This window comes from Mytilus trossulus, chromosome 3 (genome assembly GCF_036588685.1).
Source record: "Mytilus trossulus isolate FHL-02 chromosome 3, PNRI_Mtr1.1.1.hap1, whole genome shotgun sequence".
NCBI lineage: Eukaryota > Metazoa > Mollusca > Bivalvia > Mytilida > Mytilidae > Mytilus > Mytilus trossulus.
In genome coordinates, this window is record NC_086375.1 from 44,570,043 (window position 1) to 44,585,290 (window position 15,248).

The 15,248-nt window shown below is 32.8% G+C and overlaps 2 protein-coding genes across 2 annotated transcripts; one reads left to right on the forward strand and one right to left on the reverse strand.

The window, feature by feature from the left end:
- Positions 1-1,872: 1,872 nt before the first annotated feature.
- On the forward strand, positions 1,873-8,001 carry LOC134711580 (uncharacterized). Its single transcript, XM_063572262.1, has 4 exons — positions 1,873-2,169; positions 3,589-4,476; positions 5,639-5,743; positions 6,606-8,001. The coding sequence occupies exons 1-4, from the start codon at positions 1,999-2,001 to the stop codon at positions 7,128-7,130; spliced, it is 1,689 nt and encodes a 562-aa protein (XP_063428332.1). The 5' UTR covers positions 1,873-1,998; the 3' UTR covers positions 7,131-8,001.
- Positions 8,002-9,597: 1,596 nt separating this feature from the next.
- LOC134709461 (myosin, essential light chain, adductor muscle-like) lies at positions 9,598-15,248 on the reverse strand. The gene is made up of 5 exons (XM_063569619.1): positions 15,059-15,248; positions 11,378-11,524; positions 10,654-10,821; positions 10,153-10,239; positions 9,598-9,785 (listed from the first exon to the last, which is right to left on the reverse strand). The coding sequence occupies exons 1-5, from the start codon at positions 15,084-15,086 to the stop codon at positions 9,733-9,735; spliced, it is 483 nt and encodes a 160-aa protein (XP_063425689.1). The 5' UTR covers positions 15,087-15,248; the 3' UTR covers positions 9,598-9,732.

A 15,248-nucleotide genomic window follows, 5' to 3' on the forward strand; every position in this document is an offset into this window, starting at 1 on the left:
TTGCTACAGTTAAAAAAAAAAACATAACAAAAATAAGTCCTTATCAATCGGGGGAGGGGGCACTTCCTATATATATATAGATCAATATAAAATTTGATAGGACGTGCCTCCGGAATAGGTCGCATTATCCAGCTTGAACATATATGCAAATACTGAGATTGGGAAACTATAAGATATACTGTATATGATAAAGTAAATAAAGTTTTCATTACCTTAATTGTAATCTTTGTCTTATTGCTGTGTTTTTATTCACAAACTTCCCCTCTTTTGACACTTTGGTATTCCACTTTTTCAACACACCGCACACGGCAAACCAATATAGGTACAGGTTACATTTTTAATACGCAATATATAAAAAATTCATACATTTAAAAAAAATCTAAATTATATGATGAAAAAGGAAGGGTTAACAGAACCCAAGCGACTCTTCAGTTAACTTTTGAAGTGCCCCCTCCTTCCCCCTTTTCAGCCTTATCCCAACTCTGTTTTATTTTGCCACTTAGTTCTGAATAATGTTTTCAAGGCCGGACTCCCAAAATATCACTGTGACTTGATGGATCTAGATGGGATTCTCTACAATAAAAACCGCACTGAAAAGGTAATGAAAATGGATAAAGGTATATATTTGAGAAGGTTATGTATGAATTCTGCTTCATATGAGTACTAAAGCAAACCGATAGTAAGGGTTACGATGAGTACCCATTGGAAAGGCGTTTGAAATATATATCCACCAAACTCAGCAATTATGTTGTCGATTTAAAAAAAAAAGCTGACTACTTTGCTGGTATCGTCTTTGTTGTTGAAATCAGTGTGGTTCTTTGCAAAAAAAAGACTTGTCATGACTCAAAGTAAAGAATTTGCATCTATCACATTTTTGTAGAAAAGACGATACATTCGGTCTTTTCATTTAGCATTCAAAATAGTTGTTGAAAGCGTAGAAAAATCAAAAGTTTCGATAAATGCTAATTGTAAAGATTGTGATTGAAGTGTTCGAAGACAACGCTGGTTGAATATACCTCATTGCAATATTACTGAAGGCCATCTTTTAAAAAAAGTCAACTTCTTAAAGGCTTATTATTTTAGAAAGCTATTTTATTCTTTATCGTCCTGAACATGCATATAATATTTGCCACTGAATGTTAAGCAATATACAATCAATCAATCAATATATTCTTTCTCGCTATTGGTGCGATCAGCCATAACTTCTAATTTACAAATTTGAAGAGACAATATGTTTATCTACAAGAAGTAGATCGATGTGTTCGTAACCAAAATCAGATTGTTAAAAATCCACTGAACGTTAAGCAACCAACAATCAATCAGTCATATTACAGTTGAACAATTCTTTTTGTACTTTGTACAACCGTTTTCAGATAACTAGGTTCAACAATTATTTTGTTTGGTAAATCTAGACCCCACAGTAGTTTACCTTCAAACACTTAATCAAAGTAAACACATCGTTGACTTTTGTTTGTACCAGTATTAGAAGATGGTGTAACTAAGTCCTGTCTATTGTTCCAGATTCACCACCTATCAACTAAGTCTAAATCGTATCAATTCGTAATCTGATCAAATTCACATCTAGTCAAAGTAAATGTACCGCAAGTTAGAATTACTTTTATGATCTTGAAAATTACTTTTTATTTAGTTTTATTTTATTTTATAGAAAAAGGTCAAATGAAAGTAAAATTGAACAAACGGTATTGTTTTATCAACGATAATGATATTTCTGCTTTCAACTGCATATTTGCAATTTTAAAAATCATTTACACTGACATATTGAAATTGATTTACCGGTAAGTCTACTTCATCAATTATTGGGACAAAATCACAAAGCCTCCGAACAGCTGTTGTCAGAAAGGATGAGAGATATTGAACGTATTGCCACGTTCTTTTTAGTTACGTCAAAATACATAAAGTAAAGGACAAAATAGTTAAGTTCAATAAACAAAGATGACTTTATCATGAAGTGATTGGTTGACTGGTTTATATTAAAAAATGCAAAGACGAAGGGGTCGTGATGCTATGGACAATCTTGAACTTGGTAATCAAATAAATTTTTCAGGATCGATTCCAATGAGGAAATTAACCAGAATGAAAATTGTAAAATACTTAATTTTGATTTTAGTAGCAGTACTTATTCACACAACTTACAGACTCTTTTGGAAGGTAAGTTATACCACTGTAGAAGATATATAGACAGGACGTGAGATTATTAAACCTTTAAGGCAAAATAAGTGCGCGAAGAATATACATACTTCGTACGCCGTTTAATTTAGGGCATTTTTTGAAACGTTGGCGAAATAACTTGCAATTTCTCGTACAGATGCGAGGATTTGAATAACATATTCTCTTATATTCAATATGTTGATATAACAGACCATTATTGTCGAACTATGTAACTTTTTTGTAGTGTTTTGTGTATCTTATGTGCACGGGGAGATTCCCAATATTTACCTTGTGCTGAACGTTGAAAAGAAAGTAATTATAGGGGGTGAGATGACCCAACAAAAAAAAGTAGCTGTGTCGACTTTAACGGACATACGTTAGTTGATTCTGTGCTGGGTAGCAAATTATGTGATATTTCAGATTATCATCAATGGAGTTTGATATCAAAATTGTTGGGATATGAACTTCAATAATGATCTCACCCCTTGCCGCATAGCCACCTATAAAACGCACTGAAATGACAAATTCAAAATAAGAAAACAAGAAAACCAACGACCTGATTTATGTACAAGATAATGAACTAACAAAAAATGATATACAGGAATAAATGACAACCACTGAATGGCAGGCTCAATTCTGACTTGGGACAGACACAAACATAATGTGGCTGGGTTTAACTTGCTTAAAGGCGTCTCCACTACCCTACCTGGGACAGTGGTTTAACAGTACCACAGTGGCACTTTGAAAGAACAAACTTTGAAAACCAGTTCAAAAGGGTTAAATCATCAGATGGATACAAAGAAATTCACCTAACAAAAATCACAGAGTGGACGTGGCAGGTTACTTATACATCCCCACAACAAAAAGACACCAAGTAGAGACCTGAGAGTTGCTAACAGGTATAGTTCTGTCACTTCAAACCAATAAAAGCAAATATAAACAAAATATCAATCAGTGGACATCCAATAATTCCACACAATTTAGTATAGTATTTAGACGTCACTAACAGCCAAAGAAACCCACGAATAAAATTGAGAATGGAAATGGGGAATGTGTCAAAGAGACAACAACCCGACCAAATAAAAAAACCACAACAGCAGAAGGCCACCAACAGGTCTTCAATGTAGCGAGAAATTCCCGCACCAGGAGGCGTCCTTCAGCTGGTCCCTAAACAAATATATACTAGTTCAGTGATAATGAACGCCATACTAATTTCCAAATTGTACACAAGAAACTTAAATTAAAATAATACAAGACTAACAAAAGCCAGAGGCTCCTGACTTGGGACAGGCGCAAAAATGCGGCGGGGGTAAACATGTTTGTGAGATCTCAACCCTCCCCCTATACCTCTAATCAATGTAGAAAAGTAAATGTCTTCTTATGCATCATGCAATATAATCAGTACACCTTCTTTTTCAGAGTAATGATAATGTTATAGATGATGTACCACAAAGCATACCAACAATAAAAGATAATCAAGATAAAAAAGTAGATGAAGAAATTGATTCTTTCAAAGCTAGATCGGGAAACAATGACGATTTATATAAGGATTCGTTGATGGAGGAAAAACAAAAACTATCTCGATTGAAAGAAAAAAGGAAAAGATATGAAAGTTTTAAAAAATCAATAGACAAAGCTAAAAATGAAATTCATATTGAACAAGCCGTTGATACCAACGACATTATGGATTTGGACCAATCAGACCAGTCCAAATATGAGATTAAACAAGAAAACAAAGATCGTATAAAACAAGAAACTGAATACGATATTAAACAAGAAAAGAAAGACGACATGAGACAAGTTAATAAAGACGATATAAGACGAGAAAATAAAGACGATATTATACACTTAGAACAATTAGAAATTGTTGAAGATAAACAACAAGAGGCCAAAGCATTAGAACGGGAACACAATATCGAAAGCAAAATAGCAGAAATTTTAGATGAAGTAAAAATAGTGTCAGAGGAAAAGACAGAGGACGAAATGAAGGTAGATCTCGTCGCACTGAAGAGGGAAGAGGAAGAGTTGAAAAAAGCAGAGAAATTCATAGACGACAAACCAGTCGTAATACCATCAGCAAACCCAGTTTTCTTAGAGAAGGCAAATAAAGTCGTCGAAAAAATGGAAGTGGAAATTAAAGGTTCTATAGATACACACGAGGAGCATGGCATCCCAGAAATAGTCACTGCAGCAAATAGCAAAGATTTCGAAGCAGTAAAACAGTTGGTCGTATCTCTCCAGAAGTTCTATCCAGATAAGAAAATTTATATTTTTGACCTTGACCTTACAGATAGACAGAGAAGACATGTAAGTTTTAGAATATAACCACGAAATTATAAAAGTTGTGTTAAAGAAACAAAATTCAAAAGCAACACAACCGCAATTACTGCACGTGCAGTATTATTTAAACGTAAACATCAAAAGATTAGTTTGTTTGAAGGTTCTTTGAAAACATGTACTTACTTTTATGCTGTCAACATGTTAGATATTGGAACTTTAATTTGATTTAATCCAATAAGAAAAGAAGACAACGTTAATTGAAAAACATAAACTATCAATTATATAGATATAGGATGATCTTGTGTGAGTGACAATGAGACAACTCTCCATCCAAATAACAATTTATAAAAGTAAACCATTATAGGTCAATGGACGGCCTTCAACACGGAGTTTTGGCTCACACCGAACAGCAAGCTATAAAGGGTCCCAAAATTACTAGTGTAAAACCATTCAAACGGGAAAAACAACGGTCTTATCTATATAAAAAAACGAGAAACGAGAAACACGTATAAATTACATAAACAAACGACAACTACTGTACATCAGATTCTTGACTTAGGATAGGTGAAACCATTTGCAGCGGGATTACACGTTTTAATGGTACCAAACCTTCTCCCTTTTTCTAAAACAATTGCACAACATCACAACATAGAAAAACACGATAAAATATCAATTGTCAGGCCTAACTCAATTAAAAAAACGTAAATTAACACACTATGAGCGAATAAATTTGATTTGCGATATCTGAATGCAAATGCACAGTTAATAAAATATTTGGGACAAACATTCAAGACCAAAAAGCAAACAAACAAGTCCAAACAAAGCCATGGCAAGACACCACTGCGAAATATTTAACTCTGCACGATTTTGTTTGCACCTGATCAAACGTGGTCAAAACATCTGAGTGAAGTTAGTATGATTTATAGATCGGAGCTGCTAATAGGTAAAACGATCCTCTCTATATATAAAAAAAACAATGGAAAAAACGACTTAGGTAGAACATGATTAAAAGAAAAGAAAAAAACAAATTCAGGATATATATCATGATTTCAAAAATATAGCGATGCATCACCTTCAAAACTTCAGATGTAAATATCCAAATCGGAGTACAAAGTTTTCACCACTTTTAGCACATTCAGTTTTAAAAACATAGATATTTGATGCGATATGTTAATATTTTAAATTGTAGTTGATGGCAGCATGCAATGTGAGAATACGAGAGTTTTGGTCAAATTTGTTCCCTGACTTCGTTTCCGTTTGGAATCATTATCACTGGAAGCCACTTATTATTCAGGTGAGTAGCTGCTGGAAAACTTGCATTTTGTTTACATGGAAAGGGGGTGTGAATTCATACCCAAGCAACCTTAGTTTAAAACACAACTTTATTTACTCAAAAGTATAGACGTATGATGCTGCAGGTATTATACAGCCTTTAGCAACTAACAAAAACAGTTCTAGATAGTAAGCTATATATAAAGGCCCAAAACTATTCAATCTAGAAAACAAATCTTTATGACCAAGTTATAAACGAAAAACAAACGTGACAGACAAAAATCCTACAGAACCACTGAGTAACAAATATTGTATAGCCTTACGATTGAATAAAACATATTTATAGAATATTTACAAGAAGTTTTAGGTATTTGATAAACATATTTGGCTTTGTTAATTTTAAGATCGATCCGTCTAAACCCCAAAATGCATTTGCGGCAATTCATCCCTCTCCCACGATTTGTAAAATGGTCATATAAAAAAGGAGATGTGGTATGATTGCCAATGAGACAGCTATCCTCAAAAGACCAAAATGAAACAAACATTAACAACTATAGGTCACCGTACGGCCTTCAACAGTGAGCAAAGCCCATACCGCAAGTCAGCTATAAAAGGCCCCGATAAGACAATGTAAAATAATTCAAACGAGAAAACTAACGGCCTTTAATATTTATGTAAAAAAAAGAACGAAAAACAAAACATATGTAACACATAAACAAACGACAACCACTGAATTACAGGCTGTTTTAGTAATGAAAATTAAAATTGACGTTTTTCATTTTTGACCAGCTCGTATTACTATAAAGGTATTCATTTTATGCCTAGTCAGTTTGTTTTCCTGTTTTCTTTTGTTGACTACTTTAACGTTTTGTATACTATTTCAGACTGCTTTGGCGGAGTTTGGTCATATAATGTGGATAAATCCTGGTTTCGTCGCAATTTCTCCTGCTATAATGGATGTTTTTAGAACATCGGCCGATCTTCAAGTGAGAGTTCTTGGCCAAAATGCGCCACACACAACACACGCCGTAACTCATCGTCAGATGTACAAATACTTACCAACAGATAGAAAGAAATTGTATCACACGCCACATATGGAAATATTTGCCTTAATTCTGCATAATTCTGACAATGTCATTAATAAATTTATGAAATTACTGGTTGCCTGTGCGATGGAACCAAAGTGTTTAGCTCCACAATCAGCCAAATGGAAATGTGATTTCGATTTTTCAGGAAAAGAGTATGCAGATTGTCATAGATATGATGAATCTGCTATGAATATTCTCCTTAAAAACTGGTTTGAATTTGACAACTCGAAAATATTAAAATCTGGGACCATCTTTAGACCATTTGACCGGGATGATAGAATGCATTTGAAAATGTGTAGGGACGAACATGATATGAAATAGATTTAGGATCAAAACATTTAGCCGAGCAGTTCTACTTAAATCACTCTTCAGTTGCTGTTTATACATTATAGACAATCGTTATGTTTGAGTAATGTTAGTATAGGAATAACATGATATTTCTGTAATATAAACTGTCTGAACAACTGTTTACATGTACATATATGTATGCAGACCAATATTTACTTTGAACGTTTAAAGTACTATACTACTATTCGAAGATATAGTTGACATAGTGGTAAAACATTTTGATATTTTCTCCGTGAGAAAAAAAAACACTGTAGAAGAATTCAACAACCGTTCAGTGGGTTCAGCTATACACAGTGTGCAAAATCTTTCATTTCTTAGCAAAGAGTGACAAATCCGTCTGTAAAATGACAGACCTATTTTCTGCATTTTAAAAGAGAAAAAAAACAATCTCAAAGGTCCCTAGTAGTGTGTATACTATTGCAGCAATAGAGTTTTTTTTCAAATATCTTGTCCTCTACCACTTGCAAGGGACAAAAGCTACACCTTATCAAAACTTTGTGTTTGCGATCACGAGAATATCGATTATTCCAACATGGAATTGGAACTATACTGGTTGTTTTCAGGATGCAAATGATATACATATCGTTTTTATACAGGACTATGTGTTTACTTGATTTTTGTATGCCTCATATCAACATATTATTTTGTAATTGTCCGCTACTTGTTCAGTTCTTGCTGTAATATACAACGTTGACGCTTCTGTACTACAACTACATAGTCTATAACATTCACAATAGCAAATAACAAGTCAATGGCGGATTCAACGGCAATAGGGTGTTAATCAACAGCAATTTGACAAATTGAAGATTTTGTATCTGATTAAAAGTCCAAGTAAAAAATACAAGCCAACGTGTTTTGATTTTTCGTTCACTACTCTTTGTGAAAAACTAAGCCAAAAAAAACACCTGTTAAAGCAAAATCATCGACCTGCCCGTCGCCTCTGCATTACAAGTACAACGAGGTGCTTCGCAGGGCGCAGCTTTATACGACCGCAGAGGTCAAACTCTTCATGAACAGTTGGTCCAAGGACACAGTTATCGTCCTTTGGCTACGAAAATAGTCCCTATAGTGTAAACAGTGTATAACTTGCATGTTTTATTTCATACACTTTCCCAATTTATTTCTTGATATTAAATTCATGAAATATTTAGTAGGGGGATGTAATTACATGTTTGCTGAATCTTTATGTAAAGTAGTGATTTGGTCCAGTTAAAAAAGGTCAAATTTTATCACGTCTGAAGCTGTCAAACTGAATTTTACACCCCCTTAACACAGAATTGTCAATATTTTGAGTTAGAGCTGGTAGAAGTTTCTATAATTTTGATATTATTTGTCTCACTGGTAGTACACTACACTGTTAAAATCTTTTTGAGAAAGAGCAGGTGCGATTTTTTTAATTTGATTTTATTGTCTAAAAGAAATGCACTACGAAATAACTGTGTTCTCGGGCCAGTTGGGACAAGTATGGACAAAACATTCAAGCTTGATACAACTCTGAATTTGGATTGTGGTCAATTTGTTTTTTTTACATTATATGGGTTTATTACACAAAACTAATGTCAAGATCTTACAAATCTATTGCAAAATATTGTGCAATTAAAGATTTCTTCTGCAAACTTTTCAAATACTTGAAATTTGAAAAATTTGGGGGGAAAAAAATTAAAACTACCACCACTACCACTTTTTTGCAATTAGTTCAAAACCTGACATTTCTTTATACATAATTTACAAGTAGTGTGAATGAGGTAATACGATTATACCCAACATTCATTGTAAGTTAACTTGTTTTTGAAATACTTCTCTTACACTGATTTTAAATTGTCTAATTGTCCATTGACCAGAAAAACCTAATTTTTCCTCTTTTTTTTGCCCCCTAATTTCAATTCATTTTGAGCCATAATCCCCCAAAGTCAGTAATAAAATGCTTATTTTGGGCCCCCTTGTTTTCCCCTCATTCCTAAACTATTGAGACCATAACCCCCAAAATCAATACTAACTATTCCTTCATGGTATGGAAACTTGTGATATAATTTCAATGACATGGTGAGATTACGGTACACCTAAACACAAGTTAATATGTTGTTTGAAAACTACAAAAATGCCTATTTTGGGCCCCCTTTTTGGACCCCAATTCCAAAACTATTGGGACCATAACCCCCAAAATCAATACAAACCTTCCTTTAGTAGTAATGAACCTTCTGGTAAAAAATATGAAGATCCATTCACTAACACTAAACTTATTATCCGGAAACTAAATGCGTCCTCGGACGACGCACACGACGACATGATAGCATTATACGACGCAAAAAAAAAAAGACCCACACAAAACACGTTAGTGAAAAATTATCAACAAAAACAAATGATGATTGATGATTTTATAGGAAATGATGTGCCTTAAATCTGATACTAGTGGATATTTTTCGGAATCAATATGCAATTATACGAAAAAGAATATGTAGATGCAAAATTATCATAAATATGATACAATTTTGACACTCATCGTCTGTAACATATATGACGTAAATATAAGTCTTTTGAATTAATAGAAAGATATCCTCCAGTTCCATGTCTTCCACTAATAATTGGGGTTTGTATCAGGAGGTCCATCTAAAACTTTCTTGATGAAATCTGAAAGTAGATGATAACAATTCACTATAGTATAGATACCAGGGGCGGATCCAGCCATTTTAAAAAGGGGGGTGTTACTAACCCAGGACAAAAGGGGGGTCCAATAAAGTGTCCACATTCAAATTCATTGATCGTCCAAAAAAGGCGGGTTCAAACTTTAGATTGCGAAGTTCATTCCAGAAAAAGCGTGTTTGTAAGCATGACAATTTTTTGTTTCTTTATTTTGTTACACAAAAAAAGTTATGATTTCTTTTTAAATAAAAAGATAACGAAACTTTCGTTTGATTACTCATTATCTTAAATCCTTATTGCAACAGAACACAAAGAACACACAGAATTTGTGTCTCGTTCATGGCATGCGTGTTACCTTCGAATTTAATGTTACCATCTAAATCTTCTTGTACATCAGTTTCTTGCAATATTTCGTCTATCTCCTCGTCTTTTAACTTATCTCCTGTAAGATCAAAGAGTACAAACTTTTTGTTTAAATAAAAACAGTGTAAGAACCGGCGGATCATAAATTTGAGGAGTGGGGAGATAAAAACAGTTTTTCTGACCTGCAAAAGTTGACATCTTCAAGTCAAATAATGTTACAAGTAAGTTTCAAAGTACAATGTACAATAGTTCTAAATTTAAAGATATAGTCCATCTTCTTTCATTCATAAGTCATAAGTGGTCAACCAAAAACGCCAATAATTTAGATATCCTCTTTTGTACAAACAGAATTTCCAATATTTCAGTCAACAATTTTTCTATGGATATTTTCAAACATTTATAATGTCAATTTCTTAATATAAGTTCTGTGAAATGCAGGACCTTCTTGACCACTCAATGTGAAATTCAAATAGGTTATAAAATTCAAATATACCCATTACTGTTAACATATGTCTCATTTCACCAAGGGAGATAAATCCCATGCCTTCTCTGTCAAACGACTTGAATGCCTCCATGAAATCTTGTATAGTTCCTGTGTCTTTTTCTTTTTCTATTGCTTTGACTATTGGAATAAATTCTTCGAACGAAAATTGTTTTTCTCCTATAAATACATGTTATGCTTAATTGAATACAACAGGAACGATAATGTTATTTATAAAGTTACCAAGTTTTGAAGTAGCCCTTCAAATCTTTCAACAGCAAAACATATGAAAACTGTAAATATCATGCAGTTGGAAACGCCCTAACTCACCATATTAACACGAATCATGTATACTTTTTTAGTATTTCTATTCGTTTATTACTGAAAAGTTTGAAAGAAAACTGGAACGTTTCGTTTTTCGACGTTTAAATATAGTAAAGGTTTACTTCCGTTATAACACACTCTGGTACTGTGTATAATGTTGCTACATGTATGTACATTCTACTCCAAAACATAGACGCCGATATGTAATTTAGTTTTTATGGCGACTTTTTTTGTATTCTATATGACAATAGACAATAGACAATATTTTATTCGCACAAACACATTTACATTAAATGGTTATGGCATATGTCTATACGTTGGTTTACCTAATTTATCAAAAACGTTGGATTGCAGGTGTCTAATTCTAAAATACTTTACATGTAAGCGATATAAATAGGCGAATATAACATACCAGCCTTTTGGGTTCCACCAACTTTCTTAACAAAAGATTCTGTAGGGTAATATCCACAACACCGTAAGAGGTCGCCAACCTTTTCAGCGTCTATCAAACCATCACGACCGTCCCAAAAATCGTACAAATCAAATACTTCTCTCACTTCTGTAAAAGAAAAAAATAGATTACAAAACATTTTGCTTAACATATCAAACTCAAGGAATAAAACACTTGTTTCTTAAAGTCGCATTTTGTACCGCATTTTTCTTCACACAATATACATGCTTTATATTTTGCATCCGTCGCCGATTCAAAGACGTAACCACAACATGCAAGATTCGTGCAGGGCTAAAAAGAAATATACACAACATCATTCAATAGAGATCCGCTACATAGCGTTACTGTTAGCTCTTATATAATATGTTAATGTTGAATCCCAAATTCTATTTTGTTATTTTCTCAGCTTGAGGAATTTTACCGTTTGCTTCTCTTAGAATATTTTTCTGATTTGGAAAGACAATTGATATTCATGTTTGCCCTCTAATATCTATGACTTAAAGATAAATCAACGTGTCATCCAATAAAGATTGCAGATTTACTCTTAAAAAAACCACACTGATACATGTACATGTCAGGTAACTTTGAAATTATTCAATTAATGCACCAACTTCATAGGATCCATATTTACCGAACTTGTTTGAATATAAAAAGAGAAGATGTGGTATGATTGCAAATGAGACAACTCTCCACAAGAGACCAAATGACACAGAAGTTAACAACTTTAGGTCACCGTACGGCCTTCAACAATGAGCAAAGCCCATACTGCATAGTCAAATATTAAACCTGGGACAGTGATATAACAGTACAACATAAGAACGAACTATAAAAATAAGATAAAAAAAGGATCAACTCATCAGATGAATACACATACAAATACCGATACTACACACTAGTGGACGTGGTCGGGTACTTGTACATCCCAGTTACTGACGGCTAGTTCAAAGCCACTAAAAACTAATAAAAAAATAAGGTATCTAAGACTAAGTTCATTTTTAATGGACAAATTTAAAGAAACTGTTGAAATTTTTTTTTTTGATTTAGTTATGTTTCCTTCTTAGAATATAATTACTGTTCATTTATTTCATCTTCTTAATTATCTGGTTAACCACTGCATGGTTACATTTTAATGATTGTACATTTTTGAGCCAATACAAGTTAACAGTCTTTGACAGCTTTGTGGTTTTAACAAAAATATGGTTTATCTTTTTTCTTTCAACTCGAAACAACAAAATAAACGAAGCAAAATTAAGCTTTAGTTCTGAATTTTAATTTGGAATCATTACTTTTGATGCAGATTTTTTTCCCTTGCAAATAACATTTACCAAAATTTACTTTAGGGAAACGTAAAAACAAGCGTATAATGACCTGTTACAAAATCTACCGCACCAATTTTGCTGCACCAGATACGCATTTCGACTATATAAGTCTCTTCTGTGATGCTAAAGGTACACATTTTCATAAGGTCAAACTATAATCAAAGCACTTAAGAGCTGATAATACCAAAAAGAACTAGAATGAATTCAAGGTTTTTTTCTATTCACATGTAAACAGCAGTTACCTAGAAACTGTCGACGATTGGATGCTAGTGGTGAGTAACAGACCTTATTCATGTATCGTTCCAGATAACCTACTAATATATTCGCAACGGCGCGTCTTTCATTCAGAACACAATAGGCATTCGTATTATTCTGATGACACTATACCATTAATAGCGGTCCTTCTTCGAGTTTTGATGTTTAAAAACTGTTACACGATTTTGATTAATAACATGCATGGCTGGTGGTACGGTTGTTTCTTTTCAAAATATGATATGTTTTCAGATTGAAATTTAAAAAAATGTAAGTCAAAGTAAAAAATCTTGAACCATATGATACACACTATGTCAATAAAGTTCGTCTATCGGTAGCTGTAAAACATATCTCCTGGCTCTAGTCTTAGAATCCACAAAGCCAAAACCAGACAAGCAAACATCAGCTATGCATTATATAGGGAGGTATATTGCTGATTCCAAATGATTTCGTTTGAATCAGTTGTAAACATATCTATATTCATTCAGGATAAAAATCAACTTTTTCATTTTTATTATATCCAAAACGAACAAAATATGTCATCGAGCAAATAATCTTTAATCATATTGTTACGTGTCCAATTAATTTTTTTTTTGTATTACTGAAATTGGAATTGAAAACCGACATCGTGGTTAAAAATTAAGCCTTATGTAAAATACATGCAACAATGCATACTTTAAAACTGTTCGTAATGTTATAAAGGGTTGGTATTAGTAAGAGAAAGAGTAAGTTGAAATAATAACTGAAAAAGTTTGATAAAAAAGGGGGTGCTTTACGGCACCAAGCACCTGTTCGCAGTAGGTTGGTAGCATTTTGTGAGCTTAAGGGTACATTGTAACAATTACAAATTCAAATAAAAAGAGACTGCTTCAAAGGCACTATCATGATGTTTTAAAAGTATACATAAAATGAAGCATAGATATATTACAACCCATGTTGGTGGTCAAACTTTATTTCTTTTAAAGATATTGAGGAACTGAGAACTGATGTGTAGTGGCGGATACTGTGTTTACTTGTTAAATCGTTACAGTGGTTGCTATCTGATCTTTAGCATCTTTTATCTATTTGAATTAACCTACCATGTGTAACCGAGATTTACATCTGTTTTACTTCGTGTTTTTTTTTAAATCTTGAACAACTACTGGATAAAACTTTAAAAAAATAATTTGGCAGTTCGATACATAAACATCCGCTAAATATTATTAAAGCCAATAAATCGAGAAAATCAATTTGTTTCTTTTAATTCAAATTATTTACTCTACAATATGTATATATTTTATGATAAAAAGTTATGAAATAGTCTGGTTTTCATTTGAAATTCTTCATAACTCTATGTAAAACCACAAAACCTATATGATGTGAAATAAATACATCATGTTTAATGTTAATGTCTCGCATTTCATAATTTTAAAAGATAAACGATGCTTCTTAAACAGGAAGAAGGATATGATTTAATACATGCTACTGATAACACTACCAGTTGCTGTTAAACTGTGGAGATCGAGATAATATAATTTTTTGAAGACACTTGCTGTATTGAATTAGTTGGAAAAGAAAAGACTCCCATCGTTTGATTATTGGTTCCACAATATACAGCCATCAATCTTCAAAGGCGTTGCAAATTCCAATGAATTTTTTTTTGAATAAAAGAATTTTCAATTTCTGCGAGAAATTAAGAAACCTCGAAAACAGTGCTCTGGTCTCTTTGGTTTTGAATCTCGACTTTATGGTGTCAGTTGACACTTCTTTGACCAGACATTTCATATATCTGCTTCAGAGACAAATTGATATTGTTAGGGAATATTCTAAACTGGTCTAGCTATGTACTGAATGTAAATGAACACAGTCGTTTTAGCCATTTACTGACAAGATAATCCGAGCATTTTAAGCTCAAAATTGTATCAGAGTTACCAGGGTGACATGTCTCCTGTTTTTATTATCTTTTTCAGAAATCAACAAATACCGAAAATATAATGTTACAAAAAAATGTTTAAAATAAATTATGTGCACCTTTTTTCTTCTTCTTATAATTAATTTCTTTTATCTTTTCAATAGTAATTAAAAACCTTACCTTCAATATATATTCCATTGGTACTCATCTTTCGTCAAATCTCTACCTTTTCTTTTGTTTATGCAGAAAAGGTGTTGCAACGAAATTATGATGTTCATAAATTAATCAGGCAGTTGATATTTAAATTGTACTCTTACGGTACAGTATCTGGTTCTGATAAGAATGCTAAAATTCTGTGGTTTTTTAATTT